Source organism: Neolamprologus multifasciatus, chromosome 11 (genome assembly GCF_963576455.1).
Source record: "Neolamprologus multifasciatus chromosome 11, fNeoMul1.2, whole genome shotgun sequence".
In the NCBI taxonomy this organism is placed as follows: domain Eukaryota; kingdom Metazoa; phylum Chordata; class Actinopteri; order Cichliformes; family Cichlidae; genus Neolamprologus; species Neolamprologus multifasciatus.
In genome coordinates, this window is record NC_140449.1 from 21,203,304 (window position 1) to 21,226,570 (window position 23,267).

A 23,267-nucleotide genomic window follows, 5' to 3' on the forward strand; every position below is an offset into this window, starting at 1 on the left:
AGTTAAGGATGGAGGGATAAAGTTGAATGCAGGGAAATGGGAGAAAAATCAAGAATTTGCTACTGACTAAAAGATTATTTTAACAATATACCGCCATTGTAAGAGAATTTTCTAGCTAGCACTGCCCAAAGCTCAACAACTCATGTTGTAGATATGTGATATACAGTATATATGTTCATATATATATATATAAAATATATATATAAATATAAAAACGCACAATCCCACAACCACACTTGAATAGACTGCACAAAACACCCTCCTAACTCTGGTAAATGGAAATGAAAATGGAAGTAAACACACACTTGCACACAAAGGCCTTTTATTCTAATATATTCATGGTTTTTCTCAGGCATTTTTTAAGAGTGTGTTTTGCTGTTTTAGCTTTTGGCGTGTAGACTAATCACTCCAGTCACTGATTTAAACTCTTGGGAAATTGCAGGGATATACAGCTTTGGTGATTTTTTTTTTTTTTTCCTTCATTTTTTTTTCTTTCTCAATTCTCAGCTGTTGCACGCTAACCTCACTCTGTTTCCTATCCACAGCATGTCTCCGCATGACTGAACTGTCCATAGCACAGATTTTTATCAAGTAGTTTTCCGTGTACAAAGGTGGCCTCCCCTGTGAATTCATTCGTTTTCCCCCTTTTTGTGAAACATGCAAGCATTTTTTTTTGTGATGTACTTCAACACACCTTAAAATGACTTATATACATTTTCTTTTCCTATAAGGTGTCCATTTGACATGTAAACGATCTATTTTTCGTTGCATACATAGACATAAATACAATATACATGTGTTAATGTTTGTAAAATGGATGCATACAGTATCATAATCAACTCAAGCTTATTGGGTTTCTGCCTTGCTTAATTTGCTTCTTTCTGCTACCCTGATTACCCTTTAATTACAGGCTTTTGTACGTATTTTATAAGAGAAATATTAAATAAAAAATCACACAGCAATAATTAACAAGCAGGAATTGTGTAATTTTCAAGCCATTCTTTATCATTGTTATAAATGTTTCCTTTAAATGTTTTTGAAATGGAGACGTGTGATTTTTAATTGAAATGTCTCCAAAGTATTATATTGTTTGAACTCTTGATCTATCCATTAACCGTTCTCTGACTGGTATTTTACTAATGGTTTAATCAGGGTATTCAGGATTAAAATGGAATCAACAGAGACAAAACTGGTATGATATTCAGTGAGAATGTCCATGTATGTGTGTTTTTTTTAACAGTGTTTTGTCCTGTCCTGTTGTTTGTTAGACTTGGACTGAGTCTGTTTTTTGGCGATTTTGCATTCTAGCAGAATGTCTCACAATGAACGGCTGTGCTTCTGATGTTATCTTCTCTTGTCTGTGTGTAGCATAGACAAGATTCATTCATAATTCATGATAACAGATTATGTCATTGTATGTAAACTCATGTAGATAACGCACAGGCTTCATCTTCCAGAGGATGCTATGCTGTTGGTGACTGTGTTGTCTTCGTTATTGATGAAAATCTCATTGGTTACTCGGTATCCAGTTTTGTTTCTTTCTTTTTCTTCCCTCACTCATAGAAACACACATATATAAATATACTGTAGAGGTATATGAAATTTTAAATGAGAGAGATATGTTTTGGTTTTTGTATTAAATTGTTACAATGTCCAAAATGAAAGTGTTTTATTGTACTGGGTTTGCATTTTATTATGTTCTTCAGCTCCAGGTTTTTATTCTTTACTAAAGTGACTTATCCTTATTCATAGTTCAGTATAATCTTTATTTTATATCAGTTCACTGCATGAGATAAGCTCCCTCTTGTTTAATATTTTGTTAATTAGCAGTATTTTTTATTATAAAAAGATATACTGTAGTAAATTTTGCATCTGTGTACTGCCACAGTCAATGTTAAATGTAATATTTAGGATTGTGCAGACTCAAGTTTTTACGCAAGACGTAAGGGTATTACATTAACTGCTTTGAAATTACAGGCATTTTTACAGTCCCCCATTTGCAGGCATTTTAATTGCACGAGCAAACCATAATTTCTAATTTTGTGGATTGTTTTAGTGTTTTAATGTGATGAAATTCATTTGCAGTCTTTGAAGATGCTAACTAGCTTTCAGGTGCTGCTTTTTTGTGGGTCTCTCTGCCTTTAGCTTTGAGTTCAGTAACTAAAAGCTGCTGTGTTAGGTTGAGATCAGGTGACTGACTTGGCCTTTGAAGAATATCTAATTTCTTTGCTTTGAGAATCTCTTGGGTTCCTTTTGCAGTTTGCTTTGAGTCATTTTACCTGTGAAATGCTGTCTGTTCAGTTTTCCAGCATTTGGATAAGTCCGAGCAGCACTTCAGAATTCATCTTTCCACTTCCATCAGCAGTCACATCATCAATAAACACGTATGTGGCCCGATTCTGTCTATCCACAAAGCCAGATGGGACACACCTTGATTTCCCGTTTTTTGACCAGGATATCTTTATAAATATTTATCACTGCTTTCTTTAATCTGTGCAATTAATTAATTTTATCAGATGTGCTCAAAACTCCAGGAAAAGCCTTTAGTTGATTTAAAATGTTTCTACAAGGGTACTACTGAGACTAGAAAAATAAAATGTTTCCCATATTGGCTCCCTGTTAAACCCATCACATTTAAAATATTTCTCCTCGCATACAAGGTTTTGAATAATCAGCCCCATCTTATCTTAATGACCTCATAGTACCGTATCACTCCTTTAGAGCACTTCACACTAAGACTGCAGGCCTACTACAAGTAGAATATTTAAAAGTAGAATGGGAGTCAGAGCCTTCAGCTTTCAGGACCCTCTTCTGTGGAACCAGCTCCCAGTTTGGATTTGGGAGACAGCCTCTACTTTTAAGATCAGGCTTAAAACATTCCTTTTTGATAAAGCATATAGTTGGGACTGGATCAGGTGACCCTGAATCCTCCCTTTGTTATGCTGCAATAGACTTGGGCTGCTAGGTGATTCCCACTGAGTATTTCTTCTTCACTCACCTCATTCTTCACCCGCTGTGTTTATACATGAGTCTGCATTTAGTTATCATTAATCTCATGCTGTCATCCACAGCATGTCTTTATGTTGTCTTCCTTCCCTCACCCGAAACTGGTCAAGGCAGATGGCCGCCCCTCCCTGAGCCTGGTTCTGCTGGATGTTTCTTCCTGTTAAAAGGGAGTTTTTCCTTCCCACTTTCACCAAGTGCACGCTCAACTGATGGTGGGGATCATCTCTGTTTTCTCTGTATTACTGTAGGGTCTTTAACTTACAATATAACATGCCTTGAGGTAACTGTTATTGTGATTTGGTGCTATATAAATAAAACTGAACTGAATTAAAGTGCTTAGAGTGGTCAGTAACGCTACAAAAGCACTAAGTAAATCTAAGTTAGTGTTATCACTGTATTACACTAACTTCCTTGAGTGTGTTCTTGATTAGGTCATATAAAGTGTTTTTTCTTATCTACGGAAATCATTCAGTCGTCATGTACTTCAGTTACCTGCTGTGTCTTTCGGGCCTTTTGGTGTTGCTGAGCTGGTCAGTACATTCCTTCTTTTTAACCAGATGATGCTGATTTGGCCACTCCTAAAGTTTTTGCTGTCTCTCTGGTAGGTTTATTTGGGGTTTTCAGCCTCTTGTTATCCTTCATTTGCACCCACATCTAGTAGTGTCTGTAGCTCAGAAGGTCATTTATTAGTCGGCCTGAGGTTGGTTGGTGGTTCAATCCAGGTGTGTATGCCAAAGTATTCCTGAGCAAGATACTGAATCCCAACTTGCGGTACAATGGGTGCATTGGAGTGTGATTGTTAACTAGAAATCACCTACTTAGGTAGGGAAAAAGTGCTTTTATGAATAGGTGAATGAGGCATGTTGTATAAAACACTTGAGTAGAAAGGTGCCATATAAGAACCATTTTCCATTTCTTTAAACCTCATATTGAGGGTTATTGTAAAAAGCAACCAAATGCAAGATCATCACTTTGATCTTTCTATCTGCTTCATTTGTCATGGAAACAGACCTCACCTGACCATGAAACTGTGTATCAGTCAGTTATCCAATTACTTTTGAGCCTCTGAAAATGGGGGATTGTGTATAAAAAGGACTGTAGTTCCAAAATATTTAATGTAATGCTATTTCATTTGTTGATGTCTGCAAGTACATCACTTAATTTAAAATGTACCGTGATGCTACACAGGGGCAAAAGTATCATTACTATGTGACTGTCCAAATATTTCTGGGGGTTACTGTATTTCCACAGTTTATGGCATTGGTCTATTCACACAGCAGTCCCTGTTGTAGTTACATCCATCCTTGCTTGAGCTTCCTTTAAACAATTTTGTGTTCGTATTTGCAGAAAAGACAAAAACCACGTTTGCCCCGATTGTATCCGTTTTCTTTCGCCTTTCTGTTTATGAGTGAAGACCGAGATATCTGCATGTATCTCCTGGGATCAGTTTTCACCTTCGTCCTTCCCTCCTGTCTTTCACAGGCTGGGGGTGAAAACGGATGGTAGCAATGCTACAACTCTTCTAAGAGAGGTTTACTGTGTCACCTCTTCAGTCTTTGGGTTGCACTTGAGTGACAGCATGTGCTGTAAATCTTGTTTTTCCAGTATCGTTTCAACAAATTCGCCTCCTCATCAGACTTTTTAGTTGGATTCGCTGCTATTTACGTAGAGTCACTTTACTCGTTGTGTGTTTGCGTGTCTGTTAGTGGCATCAGAATACAAGCAATCTGCATTTTTTTTGGTCAGGATCAAATTCCAAACCCTCTCAAGTGGATTGCCACTAAGGCATCATATCCTCTTTCTCCTCCTCAACCCTTTTTTCCCTCCCTTTTCTTGACCATCTTGACCATCTTGAGCTCTCATCTTTCTGCCTCTTTCAGGCCATAAAGTGGCCCAAACTTCATGCTGCTGTGCAGGGGCACGTGGCACAGCAGATTGGAGGATTTCAATCTGCTCACTTCACTTGAGCAAGATTAAAACAAAACAAAACAGTGTACAGCCACAATTTCTTCCTTGTTGTCATCTATCTACACCTTGCGCTGAGAACTGAGATCCTACTCAGGTGTAATCTCCTGTAAAGGCCTCATGTCCTAAAGAGATGCCTGGGTGTCCTAATCTCAGGAACGACCTGATTGTTACCAAACTCCTTATTAACTATGCATAGAGGACACGGTAGCCAAATGGAGCTCTGTGTGTCCATCAGTAAATCTTATCTTTGGGACGAGGACGTTAGGTGTCAGCGCAGAGAGGAAAAACAGCCAAGACAGAAGAAGAGTTGGATGATACGTGACGAACTGAAGGAGGCACTTTTATCGAAGCCAACAGATGAGAAGAGAACTGTGAAGCAGATAAACTTTGGATTTATTTGAATATTTCAACATGGACCCTCCAGCCCTCCCTGTGGCCAGGCTGGATGTGGATGTAGATCTCGGGTTTGCCCTCTTCTTCTTCTTCCTCCTCTGCTTTTTCTTGTTGGTGACCATCATCCGCTGTGCTCAGATGGTGCTGGACCCTTACAGCGCAATCTCTGAAACGGCATACCAGGAGGAGCAAACGGAGGAGTGATGGAGACCAGAGACCAGTTCAAGCTGTACAGATGGGATAACAGAAATAAAATCCTACATGCCACAGAATATTTTCAGGCATTTTTTGTGAATGAGTGAGGGGGCTGAGCGGTTTGAGACCCTCTTTGAACTTTTATAAAGCTTCTACCCTACGGCAGCAGGATAGAGTTATGCCAACAGCATCTGCACCTTCTAATCATGTAAGCGTCCATCTAAAATGTAGAACATGTTTCATAATGTGATTTGTTGAAACATGCATTAATGCCCCACATGTTTCTGTAAATATCTCATAGCTTTTTAATGCTAGGACAAATTATGAGGGGGAAAAACAGTTCAATAAGTCTCGGGTGATTCTTAAGAATGAAGTGGAATCTGTTCATTGTACCAGAAAGTACACTGTGAAAAGCTGCTTAATTGCAACAAAAGCAAATCCCCTCCCTTCCACGATAATAGAGTGCAGATGTTCTCAATGCAAAACAGATGTTCAGTTCATTCCCCAAACTCTGCCACACGATGTTTTTGAGCTATTTGCGCAAACTCTCGTGCAAACGACTTATTATTGAAGAAATTGTGGAAGTAAGTTAGCTTGTAGCAGGTGTCAGTAAGTCGATGATGGTTTCTATGTGGAAGAAAAACTGAAAAGCTTCTCTTCGTCCACAGTGGTTTTTATAATAAACATGATGTGAATATTCAGCTCACATAGCCTTCTGGATGTATTTCACAAACTGACATCACAATCTATTAAAGCCAACCTTCTAGGTTTTTAATATTTTTCACAAGTTTATTGTTTGTGTTTCCTTTCGTTTACTTTGTGTTACAGTGATGCTTTGCCGCTTCCAGCCGCTCTTTCAAATACAGGAATTCACACCCAATGATCCTGTCAGGAGAGACTAACTCATTCTAACGGTCCAAAGTTAATTAAATAATTGCTTTGCACTCACCAGACACCTTATTAGGTACACCTTGCTACTACTGGGTTGGGTTGGACCCTCTTTTGTCTTCAGACCTACCTTAATTTTTTATGGCATAGATTCAACAAGGTGCTGGAAACATTACTCTGAATTTTTTGTCCATATTAATGTGATAGCATCGCACAGTTGCTGCTGATCCAGATTTGTTTACTGCAAATCAATGAGGCAAGTCTCCCATTTCATCACATCTCTATTGGACTGAGATCTGGTGACTATTTGAGTCATTTGAGTGCAGTGAACTCACTGTCAACTTATGGTGTGTTATCCTGCTGGAAACAGCCATCAGAAAATTGGGTATACTGCAGTCACAAAGGAACCGGCAAGACCCAGGTAGGCTGTGGTATTTAAACTATGCTCTGTTAATACTAAGGGGCACAAAGTGTGCCAAGAAAATATCCCCCGCCCCTTTACACCACCAGCTGCAGCCTACACTGTTGATAGAACACATGCTTTCATGTTGTGAACTTTCTTCTCCATTTGATGCTCAGTTTGAACTTCCGCATCTTGACCATATTATTGTGTGATATCTGAGTTATTTAGCAGTCTAACCAGTGTACCTAATAAAGTGGCCTGACGTAATTAAAACATTTCAAAGTTCCTGCATGGAAACACTCCATGAGATCATTGTCTAAAGCAATTTCTGTGCACATTCACACAGTTAGCTGAATCACACATGCAATGTTTGTAAAGCTTGACTGCACTTATACTAAAATGATGATGCAATTTTATTCATTAAATAAAAACGTTACAATGCCTTGATTTTTTGTTTGTTTGTTTGTTTTAGAACTTTTGGAGCAGATTTTTTTTTTTTATCATGATGAAAAGAAGGCCTCTGGGAGTTTTGTGGTCCTCCCCAGGACACTTCAACTCAGTGACCCTTCATTTTTGTAGTTTCTGGTCAATTTTGTGCCCTATTCAGCATATATTCATGATGGAAATGTCTGTATTTATGTAAAGAGAAACACAAAATTCAGGCAACGATTGAAAATATAACTGTTGTCCTAAATAAATCCTTTATTTGTTTCATATTTTTATGGGATCTTGGAGGAGGGACATCTCTCTGCGTCCCGTGTGCCGGACTGCACTTTTCTTAAACCTGGGTAACCCGTGTGGGCGGGTTTGACCCGAACGTATCAAGTGAGCTAACACCGCCTACCTCGGTTTCCCTGACAAACAAAGCATGCACTCCCCATTGTAGCTAGCCGGTAGCATTGGCTAGTTAGCCAAATATTTGCGAGCCAAGAGCATGGAAAGCGTTGAGGGGTGAGTCCTGTTTCTAAGAGAAATTTTACACGTAGGAGCAGGCGTTTCTTTGACTGCAGCTTCACGGCACGCAAGTTTGTTGTTTTTTTTCCAGTCGCAGGCTTCACTTATTCAGCAGATGAGCCATTTTCTATGCTAGGCTAACGAGCTAGCCTGCGCTCCCGTGTGTCCTGCTCTTGTCTGGCTTCTCTCAGCTTCGGTCAGCAGCAAGGCTAGGGTAAAACTGGAAATAATTGAAATAATTTAAGTGGATTTTTAATTCAGTGCATCTCCCTGCATGCTATCCAGTAGCAGCTTAGTGTATTCACTTATGCAGCTGCTGTATAATCATTTAAACTGGCGATTAAACATTTAACTTTAAAATAATTACGTGTGCTATTACTACAAACTGCTTCTGTCTTTGCTGCTTTTATCCGAACAGCAGGTTCTAGTTTGAAGTAGCATGTAAACAAAGCCAGCCGTGACATGTTGTAGTCGCATTTTCAACTCATGTGAGCATGCCCAGCATCAACTGCAGCGTCAAATCAGTTAAAAAATTTGCTTCTCGCTGATGTTTTTAATTGTTCTGTCTTCGCCACAGAGGAACATGTAGGCTTCTGTATGCTAAGGTGAAGTGAATGCTGCAAACATGCACTGCACAAGCATGCACACCAGCTCATATCTGCAGAAAACAGCATTTATGTTACCTGGAGTTATGAGTTATGAGCTTTGGCTGTGATTTCAGCTCCATTAGCTTATAGCTTACATGTGTATCCTTATCAGACACTTCCTCACAATCCAACAAACTTTCCTGGTCAGTCTGAGTCGGAGCCAACACTTTACAGTAGGCAAAGTTTCTCTCAGAAGTATCTCAGGTTTCCAGGTGTCTCTTTAACTTCCTTGGTACCGTGTTGACTGTTGGAGTAGTTCCTCTTGACAGTTTGTGTGTGTGTGGTTTTCTCCACACAAGAGGATGATCAGTTTCACCTCCTTACAGTGTTATCCTCTTCAATATCAAGTTTAAGGTGTCAGTCAGGGCCTTTGGTGTGTAGTAACACAGTGAATTTAAATTTCATTCATGACTTTCTGTGCAGTTACAGTATTACTGTTTGGTTGACACAAATTTCCCAGGCACAGCTGGACTCGCCTCAAAGAGCACCTGAGTGCTTCGCCACAACATGTGAAGAAAAAAAGCAACATATCAGCTGAAATATCAGAATATTCTATTTTTTTTTCACCAAATATCAATGTCAGTCTTGAAAAATCCTACGTCGTGTGCGAGGGAACGTTAATAGGCAAATGTAAAGGAATCTTTGGAAGAAGGAGTAATAAATACACACCGACATGTTTCTGTGCTCCTTTCTCAGAATGGAGGTGGACGGCTGGGACTCCAGTCTGGAGGAAGAGCTGGGTGTTTCTTTGGACGAGCTGAAGAAATGGATTGAAGAAGCTGTGGAGAAGAGCGAGATTGTGCAGAAGAAAAAGACTCAGTTGTCAGAACTGAAGGAATGGGTGGAGCAGAAAGAGGAGGAGGAGGCTAGGACAGAGAAGCTTCTCCGTGATGCCAACCAGTGAGTGGGAATTAAGATATTTCTTTTATTTTCATCAAACGCTGTGTCTTTATTGGTCTATAAACAAACTCTTCTACACTTTCCGCTCACTTCTTTCCTCCCTCCTCTTCCTCAGGTCTGTACTGGAGTGTGAGAAACTGGTGAAGGCAACTTACCGAAAGAACGGCCTCGTCTACCGAGAGAGCAGCTCGGAGGACGAGGGAGGCGGAGCCATGTTGTCCTCTGAAGTCATCGAGATAGACGATGACGACGACGATGACGTTATTGCTGTTGGCTGTTGTAAGTCGGGCCATTTAGTCATGAATATGCATGTACGTAATGGAGTGATTATGCCTAATAATTATTTGTTTTTCTTCCATCCTTCATTTTCAGTGGTTCCGCCGAAGAAGCCTCTAACTCCAGTCAAAGATCCAGTGGTGAGAGCAACGCAAAGCATTGCTGTATTGATCTTTTATATCTGTCTGTTTGAGGAGAGTTGATCGGTCGAATTATTTTCATTTTGCTGATTGATAGCTCTTAGCTGGTTCAGTTTTTCCTGACGTCTAACAAATGGATTGGTGGACGTGACCGATAAAGCCTCTGAGAAAAGCAAAACACTGTCTCTCTTGCTGGATTTAATCCAGATTAACCGAAACAATTTCCTTCGTAGCTTGTCACTAATTTTTTATGTTATAACTAGAAAAAGAGCCATTCTAGGACAGCCTGTCTGATCTGTTATTAGGCAAGAGGTAGAGTACACCTCGGACAGGACCAGAGATTTTCCTGCATGTGAACAACTTTAGGAAAGGAAAACCACCTGGACAATGGTTAAAAAAAAATATAGTTCCACACATTAAGTGGAGTTTTAACTTTTCCTTCAATAGACATAACCAGTCGTGCTCACATGCACCATCCCCCAAAGCCCCATTTTAAGCTAGAAAAACCCTTGTGTCTTTTTTATTTCTAATGCCAGGTAAAGGAAACTTCCACAGTGCTGCAGAAAACCTCCCAGCAGGTGCAAAAATTGGTCCAAATGGTCAGCAAGCCACCACTGAGTGCACCATTGCTCCGTTCCCCAGTACCGCCCTCAACTCAGTCAGGTGAACACACACTGAAGTGCTGCTGCATTCTTCAGGCTTGTGTTGAAATACTGATTCTAATGTGTTTTGCTCTTCTGCCCTTTAGGTAGCCACAGCTCACCACCTGCCGTGTTTATATCCCAAGCATCTCAGTCTGCAGGCCAGCCAAACCCCAACATGCCAGAAGATGAGCTCAGAATCTGGATGAGCATTCTGGGAAAGAAGCGCACCAAGACGTGGCACAAAGGCACCCTCGTTGCTATCAACCCAGTTGGTGTGTTATCATTTTCCTTTTCTGCCAGGTTCTTACTCCATGGGCTGTGTCTGCTTTGTCTTTAATGCTCCACACCCTCTGTCTGTCTTCAGGAAATGGTACATTCAAGTATAAAGTCAAGTTTGATAAAGGCAAGAGTCTGCTGTCTGGAAATCATGTGGCTTTTGACTATAACCCCACCCTGGAGAGTCTGTACGTTGGTGCTCGTGTAGTCGCCAAGTATAAGGATGGAAACCTGGTGTGGCTCTATGCTGGAATAGTAGCAGAGATGCCCAACAACAAGAACCGCATGAGGTGGGTTAGATGGTCAAAAATCTGAAGAGCTGTGGGGGTGCTTATTGCCTGGGTTTCTTTATAAAGGCCTTTGCGCATGTTTCAGGTTTCTGATCTTCTTTGATGATGGGTATGCTTCATATGTGACGCTGCCTGAGCTCTACCCAGTTTGCCGACCATGTAAGAGGCCTTCTCTCAATTTTTTTTTGTTTATCTAAAAGAGAAAATAAGTAGCACTTACTGGAATATTTGATTTTTAAGAGTTTTTGTTCTTGTTTTTACAGTGAGGCATACTTGGGAGGACATAGAGGATGCATCGTGTCGAGATTTTATCGAGGAATACATAACTGCATATCCCAGCAGGCCAATGGTTCTCCTAAAGGTTGGCCAGATAATCAAGACAGAGTGGGAGGGAACGTGGTGGAAGAGCAAAGTGGAGGAGGTGGATGGCAGCTTGGTGAAGATCCTCTTCTTGGTATGTTTGCACTAGAAATAGCACTGATTTAGTCAATGCTCAATCAATCAATCTTTATTCCTGACTCGTAGTCAATGGAAACAATAAGTCACACAGCACAGAAACTAGATAAAAACAAATGCATCCAAATTCTCTCACATCTCACTTGCACTGACCCATCTCTGCCTCTTCATTAAAAATCTATATACTTACTTAATTTGCTTGTGCATGATGCAAAGCTACCTGTAAATCATACTTGCCAGAGCGATATACGCTGGCACAGGCCTAATTCTATGATAGCGGAGAGTTTTCTCCAAAGAGCCATTTATGAGCAATATTTGGCCAAAACAAATCTGCATGGGCTTGCAAAATGTAATGATGTATAAGATTATCAGATTAATAAAAGGGATAAATGGTTAAATCCCCCATGTAATTACTCTGCAGTGAAATATTTGAGTTTGAATTCTTCTAATTAAAACTTTGCATCAGCCTAATGGCCAAAAAAACGCACACTACTTTCAATTTAATTTTGACTAAAGTTCAGCTTGGTCCATGAGGCAGTCGGCTTCTTTTTTCTTCACCTGCATACGGCATTCAACCTTTCAACATGTAAACGATGATAAAAATGACATTTGCTAATAATTACAAATTAATTATTGCCATTATTGTGCATAGAGGTGTATCATGGCACGCCTCCTTATGGATTTACAAATGAAAACTACACCGTTTGAGTCCTTGATTAGAAAGTCACCAGACACCTTAGCAGCTGGGAGGCTAAACTATCTGTGTTGCCCGCTGTTGACAGGATGATAAGAGGAGTGAGTGGATCTATAGAGGCTCCACCAGGCTGGAGCCGATGTTCAATCTGAAGATGACCACAGCCAACACCCAGGAGAAGAAGCTAGCTGGCCAGCAGAGGACAAGACCTAACATGGGTAAAAACCCAAGCATTCACCAATCGCTTGCAATTTTCTGTTTGTGCTTCTTTCTAATTTGACTTGTTCCTTTTTTCTGTCTGCAGGGGCGTTGAGGAGCAAAGGCCCAGTAGTTCAGTACACCAGTGACGGGCATGTTGGAGCGTCTCCGGTCAAAGCGCCACAGCCCTCGACCAGCCAGAGTTCACCAACAGCACAGCTTCAGCAGCGCCCACAGCCGCTGCAACCTCAACAAAGCCCTCAGCCCGTGCTTCCTCCACAGCCTCTGCCACAGTGAGTGACGCTTATAAACATGTCGGCTTTATTCGGCTCAAAAAAAGTAAAAGTTGAGGGAAATGTAGAGTTGGAGCTTCATGCCAGTTCGAATTAAAACAAGAATCTTGTAAAGTAAGTAAAACGTATAATAAGAAGCTGAGAAACTCTTAATTCATGTGAGATAACAATTCCATTTTATTAGATTTATAATATTTTACAAAGCGTTTTATTTGCTGATTAGAATGTTGCAGATTTTAATAAGGTTTCATTTCACCAACATGATGTGACATGTTTCTAAATGAAAAGAAATGTGTGGGTGGGATTGTTACATGGTGTGACTCGCTTCCTCAGTCAGCATGGGATTAGATTATTAATCTTAGTATTTGCCCCTTAAACTCAAAAGAGAACACAAATCTTTTTAGATTAACAAGATTATCAGCAGGTGGGCGAGGTGGTACTGTCACATCATATCAACAAGGTTTGTGGTTTGAGCCTCCTGATTGGTCGGTGTCTTTCTGTGTGGGTTTCCTCCCAGAGATATGGTGGAAAGAAAAACTAGAAAACAGATATAATGAACCCAAGAGAGTCCAAGATACCACCATTTAAATGACTACCATAATATAAGGATAGTAGTTATTGTTATTATTTTACATTATTTGAATCATTTCCTACAAAAAATAATGACCCTAATCTTACTCTCCATGGGCCAAATTTACTAAAGGGGGTAAAATGGCGAACACAATCCCCAAATTGCGCTTGTAGGTGTGGTTAGTTTTACAGATAATTTATAAAAGTTGTGCTGGGACAGCTACAGACCCTAACCTTGTGTTGCACCTTAATTCCTAATAATACTAGTAGGTGCAACACATTTGTCCGAACATAGCACACACGTCCCCCTTTTCCGCCAGGACCATGTCAAGCGCCATCCTGTTTTGTACTGCCATCAGAGAGGTGGGACCTAATTGCTCTGCTAACCCTTCAACTGCATCACGTGTCAAATTGGCCAGCCGGAGAACGTTATAATGCACATAATTAATCCGATCGACATTTTTGTTGGGGGTGACAGGCTTAAGTTGGGTCACCTCAGGGTCCGCTGAAGGAAGAGAAGTTGGATGAGTTCTGAAACTGGGCAATTCACACAATAGGAAAATAATTGTTACCACGACAACAGTGAGCACAGTTAACATCCCCATCACTCTCCCGTTTTCCCAAAGCTTTATTTTCACATGGTAGTTTCTCACAGCCATTTTAATGTCACCTTATGGATTTTCAATGTTATTCAGAATCAAACCTCTGTCTTAGGAATTTTTAACTTTTATTTTATTGCTACAGCCACCGATGTCCTCCTGTTGTCGATTCTCCTTTCTTCAACCTCCAGGGTTAGACTACCCTTCGGTCGTTGCACAGGTCAGGGGATTATTCTGCCCCTTTTTCGCTCAGACCTGTGGTTTTGGGGTCACGGCCGTGTCCGTGTCCATCATAGAGCAATCGCTGTCTGGTCAGCTATGTTCGAATACGTGTTGGGACATCATGAGTCCGGAGTTTTAAAGTGAAAGATAAAGCCCGTGCGTTTTGTCGCCAGCTCCGGCGCTCGACCCTGGAAAGACGGGTGACGTTTGTGGAAAAAGTGCTGGGACGCTTGGCTGTCGCATGGCATGACCCTCTCCTTTCCGAGTCTGGAGCCCCGGCTTCGTCCGAGTCCGAAGACGAGGATTTTCAGATCGATGTCCCCGCAATTAGCTGGGCTGACCACATGGAATATGTTGACGGGTTAGCCGATGACGAGCCGGAACCATGCAGGAGTGCTGACGGGCTTCAGCCTGGGTTGAAGTCCGCCAGCGCTCCCCAGGACGATGATGACGTGCTGGACATCGGCCTGGACATCCATGGTTTGTCGGAGGATGAGCAGGAGAGCTCATTGTCGGCCCAATGTACCGTCGCTGCTGCGCCGGTCGGCCACGGTGACACCTCTCTTTTCTCCCTGTTTCGCCGTGCTGCTGAGAAGCTGCAGGTGGACTGGCCCTCTCCTCCGACAGCTCAGAAGCCGTCGCGGTTCACGGGGTTTGTCCTCCCACAGGAGCCCGCAACGGCCAAAAACTGCCTTCCCATGTTCCCAGACTTTCTCTGCGAGCTAACAGCATCATGGGACAAACCTCTGTCTACCCGCGTCACTGTGCCCGGCTATGGACAGTACATGGAATTGGACGGCACCAAGGGGGCTGGCTTAGCTAACCCACCCCCTATGGAGCCGTCTCTGGCTGCTTATCTGGCCCCGTCCCATAACCATGGTGTCGGCGGCCCCGCAACTCTGCCGTTCAAGCACTGCAGATTCTCTGCTTCGCAGCTGGAGAAGATTTATCGAGCTCAGGCCGGCACTGCTCGCGCCATGAGCTCTGTCACCATGCTCCAGACGTACCAGGCAATGTGCCTGACGGAGCTCGGATCGCTGGTTCCTGATGGCAGCCCGCTGGCACCTCTTCTTAACGAGGTCAGAGTCGCCACAGATTACACCCTCCGTGCGTCTCGCTGTGCAGCGCTCTCCCTGCGCAGAGGCACCTGTGGCTGACCCTCTCTGACGTCCCGGATAGGGATAGGGCTGTATATCTGGACGCACCAGTGTCTGCGGCTGGGTTATTCGGACATTCACTTGAAGCCATTCAGGCTAGATTCGATCTGAGGAAGAAGCAGACGGAAGCTTTGCGCGACATCATCCCCAGACGTCAGCCCAAGCCCGCAGCTAGCTCTCACAGGCCCGCCGGTCCTCTGCCGACTGGCAAGAGACCGGCGCCCACTGCTCAAGTGGGTGTGCCGCCAGCGAGGGCACATCCTCCAGCCCGAGCTCCACGCTAGTCGGCCTGGAGCAAAGGCCCACCCTCGGGCCCCCGGCGGGACCCGACGCCCAGGAGGAAGAAGCCTCAGCCCTCTTAGCTGTGGTTTCGAGTGGAGAGGGGGTCCAGCAGCAGGGAGACGCTGTTTTTACCCCTCTGTTGCCGCACAAGAGGTGCCGCTTAAGTTATGTTCAGGTTGTCAGCCCCAGAAGGCGCTGCACTTTCCTAACACTGTCTCCCAAGCACAAAACCCCTGCACACAAGATGCCTCGGGTAACTCCCTGTTCAGGTGTGTTAAATGTTCAGGTGACCACATCGAGTGTTCCCGCTGTTTTTCATTGTTGTGCCCCAGAAAAGGTGCCTCCAACAAAATGTATAAATGTACATGTTTCCATGTTACAATCAATAAAGAGTGTTGTTTATTCTCAAACAATCAAATACTCAGCCTGCAGGCAGAATGAGCCAGGTCAGGCAGGTGATGCAGTCCCCTGCAGACACACTGGGGGGCGACAACGCCCCGTCGACGGTGCTGCAGGTCAGCCGGCTGGCTGCTCACCTCCCTCAGTGGCGCGCTTGCGCCCCCTCTCCGTGGGTGCTGCGAACCGTTGCCGTGGGTTACCGGTTGCAGTTCCGGGTCAAGCCGCCTCGTTTCCAAAGAGTCGTAAACACTACTGTCAACACCAATGCGGCTAGGTAGGCATGGTAACTACTGTTAATCACGTGGTTACCGGCTACCGGCGGAAATAATGGAGGAAATTGGGACGTAAGCCAATTTCTGTCTTAGCGCATTTGCGCCGCTGTGTGTTTTTGTGGTCTTCTTTTGCGGCTCATTCAGTGAATTTTGGTCTGATCGTGGTGAAACTTGGTGTGTGGAGTCAGTGATAGCTCTGGAAGCTAACCAGCCTATCTTTAGCCGGTTACATGAAGTCTGAAGAATTTCTGGTTCGGTTATGTTTGTTTAGTGAACTTCTGCGCATTTACCTAACTGCTCGTTTAATCACGGCTTGTTTTCGGTGTGTTTGGTGGTTGTAGAAATGGTTTATATGATATTTTAGCTGAGATTCTGAGGTTTCTGTGGATACCATACATGTCTGGACTTATATTTCTCAACCCGTGTTATAACCGATTAAACGTGATCTCCTCCTTTTTGCCCCCGGTACCGGGGGCGTGGGGCTTAAGTGGTTAAGAATCAAAATAGAGAAATGCAGAGGGGTTGGAGTGTTTTTTCCTTTAACTGACTATTTGTGCATTTTTCCCCCTGTTCACTGACTTGAAGGAATAAACATCAGATGGCCCGAAAGAGTACTTCTCCATTTGTTCCTGGGGTGGGCGGCACACATGCCTCTAAAGTCACGCAGTCTCTTGCATCCACTAACAGCAACCTCTCAGGGTGAGTTCACCTTGTGTTCATTAAACTAGCCATGTTTTTCAGCACAGAAAGCATTAACTTCACTCTCTGTCTTTTTCCTGTTTGCTTGTCAATCCACAGCGGAAGAGCGCTGAATGCCCCAAACCCTGTGGCGCCCACGTTCACACAAACGTATCAGAGACAAATGACCCCGCTGACTACAGTCCCTGCTACTATTCCCCACGCAGTGGCCCAGGTCCCACACCAGCCGGCGTATCGCGCCCCGACCGACCGCATCTTCTATCTGGCGCACACATGTCAGCCTGCCTGTCTGAAGCGTGTCCGGCCCGCAACAACAAGCATGCACAGAGGGAAGAACCCGCTCCTCACACCTTTGCTGTATGACTTCAGACGTATGACGGGACGGCGCAAAGTCAACCGCAAGGTGATAAGGAACATCAACATGGTTGACGACTTTAAAATGTATTTCTTTTTTTTTGTATTTATAGGTAACCCTTACCTTTTGCATGTCCACTCCTCAGATGTCTTTCCACGTCATCTACAAGGCTCCGTGTGGACTTTGCTTGCGTAACATGGCCGAGATCCAGCAGTACCTCTTCCAGACGAACTGTGACTTTATATTCTTAGAGATGTTTTGCCTGGACCCCTACGTGCTCGTCGATCGTCCCTTCCAGCCACAAAGGCCCTTTTATTACATTCCAGACATCACGGCAGGAAAGGAGGATATTCCTCTTTCCTGTGTCAATGAGATTGATAACAGCTCTGCTCCTGAAGTAACTTACAGTAAGAACAACACTGAGATCATAATAAAGGGACAGAGACTGTTTTTCTGTTGAGGGTGGGATTTGGGGTTTAAGGACAAATCTTCGTTTTAAATGGCAACTAACAGAGCATTTTCAGTGGTCTTGGAAAGTAGTAGGTGTACATATGAGATGATGACATATAAGCCAAGACACAACACTAACAAAGTCATTTTTTTAACTTGGTTATAACATCAATTTTCGTTCATTATGACACCCTACATTCTCATTACAGTATACTGCTAAAAAGGTTATTGAAAATCTAAGCTGAGTAAAACACAAGTTTTCACAGAATGCATAGTGTCCTGTGAAAAAGTACGCACTTACTGCTCCCATAGGAGGTAAGAGCGAAAAGGCTATCAGTGTTCTGATGCAGATGATCCCAAGTACAGGAACAAATCTGCAACAGAATGGCTGAAAAAGAAAAACAACAAGCAGTGATGCTGTGTTGCAGTGAAATACAGGCAAACCTCAAAGAACTGAAGCAATACTGGAAACATGAGTGGGCCAAAATTCTTCCACATAGATGTCAGGGACTGATGACATCATAGAAAAACAAGAAGCAACAAGTTGTTGCTGATAAAGGTGGTTCTAGTCGCTATTGATTCATCTGTTGTGTTTAGTTTTTCACAAAAAAGTGAACCACGATGTGAAATACACTACAGGTTAACAAAAAAAAACGAATAAATGAATAAATTATGCATAATATGTGGATAAAAACCCTTTAGGAAAACTTTATGGTTTCTTGTGATATTATATGATGTGATGTTCACTTTTTCGACTGTGATTTTCTTTTGAAGTCAACAACTCAGCAGCTCATACTAAGACTTAATGTGAAGAGTACTGTACATTTTTAAAAATGACTCCGACACCACATTAATGCAGAGTTACTTTGTAATGACAGGCTAATAGATCACGTTGTCCTCTCTTTAAGGTAAAGAGCGTATTCCTGAAGATGGCGTGTTTATCAACACCAGTGCAGACTTCCTTGTCGGCTGCGATTGCACCGACGGCTGTCAGGACAAGTTAGTGAAGCAGCTTTTTTTTTCTTTCTCTTTTTCATATTTCTCCCACTTCTAGAGCTCTGAGGATGTCTTTGAGTTTTAATACCTGTTATCACGTAATTACAGATCCAAATGCTCCTGCCACCAGCTGACCCTTCAGGCTACAGGTTGTACACCGGGGGGACAGATCAACCCAAACGCAGGATATTCGTACAAACGATTGGAGGAGTGCCTGCCCACAGGGTGAGACACTGAACAACAATACTGAACCCTCATTCCCCTTAGTACCTCACGAGACCATAATTACTGTTGAGTTTATTGGGCCGTCTTTCTTCAGAGGCACTTATCTCTTCTTTCTTCTTGTTACCTGTTCTCTCTCTCAGGATCTATGAGTGTAATAAAAGATGCAAATGTAACGCTCAGATGTGCACCAACCGGCTGGTGCAGCACGGCCTGCAGGTCCGTCTCCAACTCTTCAAGACCCAGAACAAAGGCTGGGGAATCCGATGTCTGGATGATGTAGCTAAAGGCTCATTTGTGTGCATCTATGCTGGTGAGGAAGCGTACTTTAAATTCAGGTGATGACTTTATTGCAAGAGGACTTAATTATTTGCCTTTTTTCCTGCCGCTTCACCAGGTAAAATCCTGACAGATGACTTTGCTGACAAAGAAGGTCTTGAGATGGGTGATGAGTATTTTGCTAACCTGGACCACATAGAGAGTGTGGAGAACTTTAAGGAGGGCTATGAGAGCGAGGCTCACTGTTCAGACAGCGAGGGAAGCGGCGTGGACGTATCCAGGATAAAAATCCAGCCCTCTGCTTTAGTGTCAGCTAACCCTGTGGGGCGACCAGCTAAGAAGAGTAAGTCTAAATCCAAACACGAGAGATCAAAGCGGCATTGATCTTCTTATTCTCCATATAATTTCTCACATTTCTTTTTTTCTTACAGCCCAAAGCTCGAGCTCGTCAGGCGACAGCAATGAGGATGAGGACAAAGAGTCTAAGAGTGAAGATGAAAGCGACAGTTCAGATGACACGTTTGTGAAGGACAGCTACTACAGCTCCAGCTCGGTGTGGAGGAGTTACACCACACGTGGGCAGGTCAAAGGCAACAAGGAAGGTGAGCCAGCTGCATCTTTGTAGTGTAACGGGTTTCACACCAAGGACAGTTCACATTAGATAGATGAGGAGTTTGTGTATGTGTGCTTCGTTATGAAGATTTGTCAGCGACTAAATGCTTTTTATGTTTTGGGTCTCTTTCTTAGAGATGGAGTAATCAACAGTGTTTTCTTCTCTTATGTTATTCTTATAATACATACACTATACTGGCAAAAGTATTCACTCTTCTGCCTTCACGCACACATGAGCTTGAGGGACGTCCAATACCTAATCTATAGGATTTAATATTTTAATGTTGTTTAATATGACGTAAGGCTTTAATGCGGCTGCTTGGGCCATGGAAACCCGTCCATAAAGCTCTCTACGAACTGTTCTTGAGCGAACCTGAAGGCCACATGAAGTTTGGAGGTCTGTAGTGACTGACTATGGAGAAAGTTGCAGACCTCTGTGGACTATGAACTTCAGCATTCGCTGACCCTGCTCTGTGTTGCTGTCATTCCCAATCACTTCCGCTTTGCTATAAATCCACTAACAAGCGACTGTGGAATATTTAGTAGCGAGAAAATTTCATGAGCGGACTTGTAAAGGTATCATCTTATCATGGTACCACGCTGGAATTCAGTGAGCTCAGGAGAGCGACCCACAAATATTCTTAGAAGCAGTCTGCATGCCTAGGTGTTTGATTTTATACATCTGTGGTCATGAAAGTGATTGGTGCACCTTACTTCAAAGATTTGGATGACTGTTTGAATACTTTTGGCAATATAGTGTATGTGAGTGTAGTTTTGGTTAAGTGGGAAGTGTCCCACACAGTGGGATTAAGGGACGACCTTTGTACGGATGGTATGAAACACATTTAAGCTTTTCGGCCTCACTTCTTGCAGTGTTTCCTCATTAATTCTGTCAGAAAGATTTCTGTGTTGTATTTTTACACTTGTCTCTCTCCTCCTCTGCCTCAGGGAGTCAAGATAGTAAAGATGGAATGAGCATCTCAGCCAGAGGAACAGATGATGAGAAGCCACCATCTATGCCAGAGGAGACGGGAAAAAGCAAAGTGGCTTCCTGGCTAACGAGCCAGGGGCTTAAAAAGGTTATTAAAGACAACGTAATGTTGGAAATATACAGAATACACAGAAATAAAGCTGTAATCCTACTTTCATCTCATGATCTTTTTCTTCATGAACATGTTGCGTGATTATCAATAACCCTTCCTTTTCTATTTTCTTCGCAGGAAACTGGAGATAACAAGAGGTTTGTTTGGATTTCACACTAACATGCTTACACTGGTGTTTAGACCGTGTTTGCTTTCACACGTTTGTGCTTGAGCTCATTTTGCTGGAAAGCATTTCTGTTGAGATGACTTTCTTTTTTTATCTCTTGCAGTCCAGTGAAGCCTGAAGTGGTGAAGAAGCAGGATGTGATGACTTTGTCTGACAGTGACGATGTTCAGACCATCAGCTCAGGATCCGATGACAACAAAGACAAAGAGAAAGCAACGCCAGGTAAAGAGTCGGTTGTCGGTTTCATTGTTTTTACTGGTCTTAACGCAGATCAGATGTAGCACTCTGATCTGTACAATGACAGTAAAGATTTATCTTATCTTAGCTTGAATTGCTTTTGTTTGTCATCACACTTATCGTAACTTTCCACTGGTTTTCTCTCTTCTTACATCTGGATCAGGTGTGACTAAAAAGCAGGTGGCTGTGAAATCTACTCGTGGCATCGCCCTGAAAAACAGCCACGGGATGATGGTGAAAACAGGCGTGCCTGGAGGCGGAGGGCCGGGAGGAGGTAAAGGAGGACAGCAGGGGCAGACGGGAGGAGGCGGAGACAACACTCCCACTAAAAATACCCGCCAGTTCTTTGATGGGGAAGAGTCCTGTTACATCATTGATGCCAAGTTGGAAGGAAACCTCGGACGTTATCTCAACGTATGAATCTGCTGCTGTGTGATCGTTTTATGTCACTCGAGCGCCGCTCTGACTACTTTCCTCTGATGTTGTCACCTCTGCTCTCTGTTTGTGTTACAGCACAGCTGCAGTCCGAACCTTTTCGTCCAGAATGTGTTTGTAGACACGCATGACTTGAGGTTTCCCTGGGTTGCCTTCTTTGCCAGCAAGTGAGTTTTGAAACAGAGGAAAAGATTATCCAAGATTTTCTGTACTTGAACATGCCTGCAAAACAGTAGAATTCTTGTCTTTACCCTTACAAATAAACTGACAGGAAGGTGTGTTTAAAGTTGAGTAAAGTTCAACATATGTGCCGTTTTATTTTAGGGGATTTCTCTCTTACAGGGCGAGAGGCCATCATCCATAACTATCTTGATGAGTGTTTTATTAATTATTAATATTATTTAATCATGTCTAACACTGAGACTGCACTACTTTGAATGTTTGCTTTCAATGATGCCGTGTTGTTTTCTGTGTGAATGCAACCTTAGGGTGGCGCTGCTGTGTCATGTTTAGGCCTGCCATTGGATCATACAGGAATAGTTTTACAGTTGCGGAAAGGTGTTCCTATGAGCAATGGACTGGATTTATGCCACCCGCCTAAACAGCACTTGTGGCTCAGTGTTTGCAGGGAAAGAGAGAGGCATTAGACTGGGAACTCTGTAACAAGCAGTCGACCACTCTCACTATTAGTTTCAAGGCTAGAACGTACAATGAAGACTCATCTGACTCATCTGGCCACTTCACCTTGCTCCCCTTTGCCCTTTGTAAGGTAAAAGGGCAGGTTGCTCTGCCCTTTTGCCCTTCAAAACAGCTTTAATTCTTCATGACAACGAGATGCTGGAGACATTCCTCAGAGATTCTGGTCCATATTGACATGATAGCATCACACAGTTTCTCTAATAGATCAATATCTAATGACTCAGTAGATCAGCAGTTTCTGAAACACTCAAACCAACACAGCTGGCAACAAGAACCGTGCCATGCTCAGCCTGAACATCAGCATGTTGTCTCAACTGTATCTACAAGCCTAAATGAATTGAGTTGCTGCCGTGTGATTGGCTGATTAGACATTTGCGTTAATGAATATGTACCTAACAACATCTTAACGTTTTGTTCTTGCACTGACATCACCGTTTGTGTCGTCGTGCAGGAGGATCCGGGCCGGCACAGAGCTGACCTGGGACTATAACTACGAGGTGGGCAGCGTGGAGGGTAAGGTCCTGCTCTGCTGCTGCGGCTCCACCGAGTGTCGAGGAAGACTGCTGTGATCCACAGGGACCTCCATTACCTGTAGTAAAACTAAGGAACCCTCTCAACAATGTACCCCAAGTTTTATTTGTTCTTTTTTTGGAGAGGTTTGAGTTTTGTTTTTGTTTTTTTCTTTCTTTTTAAATTCAAATTTTACATTTTATTACTACTGCCTTGATTTTATTTTTCCTCTACATCTCAATAAAATGTCCTCTCTGTGAAACTCACCAAAGGTCCTGAATTGAAACAAACCCTTTACAATAAAATAACTGTATTATGACCTTTTATTCGTTTTTAATAGTGTATTGATATTTTATTTAATCGAGCTTTAATATTTGTGTGC

The 23,267-nt window shown here is 42.8% G+C and overlaps 1 protein-coding gene and 1 pseudogene across 2 annotated transcripts; both read left to right on the forward strand.

The window, feature by feature from the left end:
- Positions 1 to 16: 16 nt before the first annotated feature.
- LOC146508338 (cortexin domain-containing 1 protein pseudogene) lies at positions 17 to 7,578 on the forward strand (annotated as a pseudogene).
- Positions 7,579 to 7,660: 82 nt separating this feature from the next.
- On the forward strand, positions 7,661 to 23,120 carry setdb1b (SET domain bifurcated histone lysine methyltransferase 1b). Of its 2 annotated transcripts, none has more exons than XM_085177975.1 (25): positions 7,661 to 7,804; positions 9,151 to 9,354; positions 9,470 to 9,633; positions 9,727 to 9,770; positions 10,307 to 10,433; positions 10,519 to 10,686; positions 10,779 to 10,980; positions 11,066 to 11,139; positions 11,244 to 11,434; positions 12,219 to 12,348; positions 12,435 to 12,621; positions 16,708 to 16,821; positions 16,921 to 17,224; positions 17,322 to 17,583; positions 18,535 to 18,625; positions 18,731 to 18,847; positions 18,988 to 19,157; positions 19,242 to 19,466; positions 19,555 to 19,725; positions 20,684 to 20,814; positions 20,956 to 20,975; positions 21,108 to 21,226; positions 21,405 to 21,655; positions 21,755 to 21,843; positions 22,827 to 23,120. In XM_085177975.1, the coding sequence occupies exons 1-25, from the start codon at positions 7,788 to 7,790 to the stop codon at positions 22,942 to 22,944; spliced, it is 3,690 nt and encodes a 1,229-aa protein (XP_085034101.1). In that variant the 5' UTR covers positions 7,661 to 7,787; the 3' UTR covers positions 22,945 to 23,120. The 2 variants fall into 2 exon arrangements, with proteins under 2 accessions (XP_085034101.1, XP_085034100.1); XM_085177974.1 differs by having other exon boundaries at positions 20,684 to 20,813; positions 20,952 to 20,975.
- Positions 23,121 to 23,267: the final 147 nt, after the last annotated feature.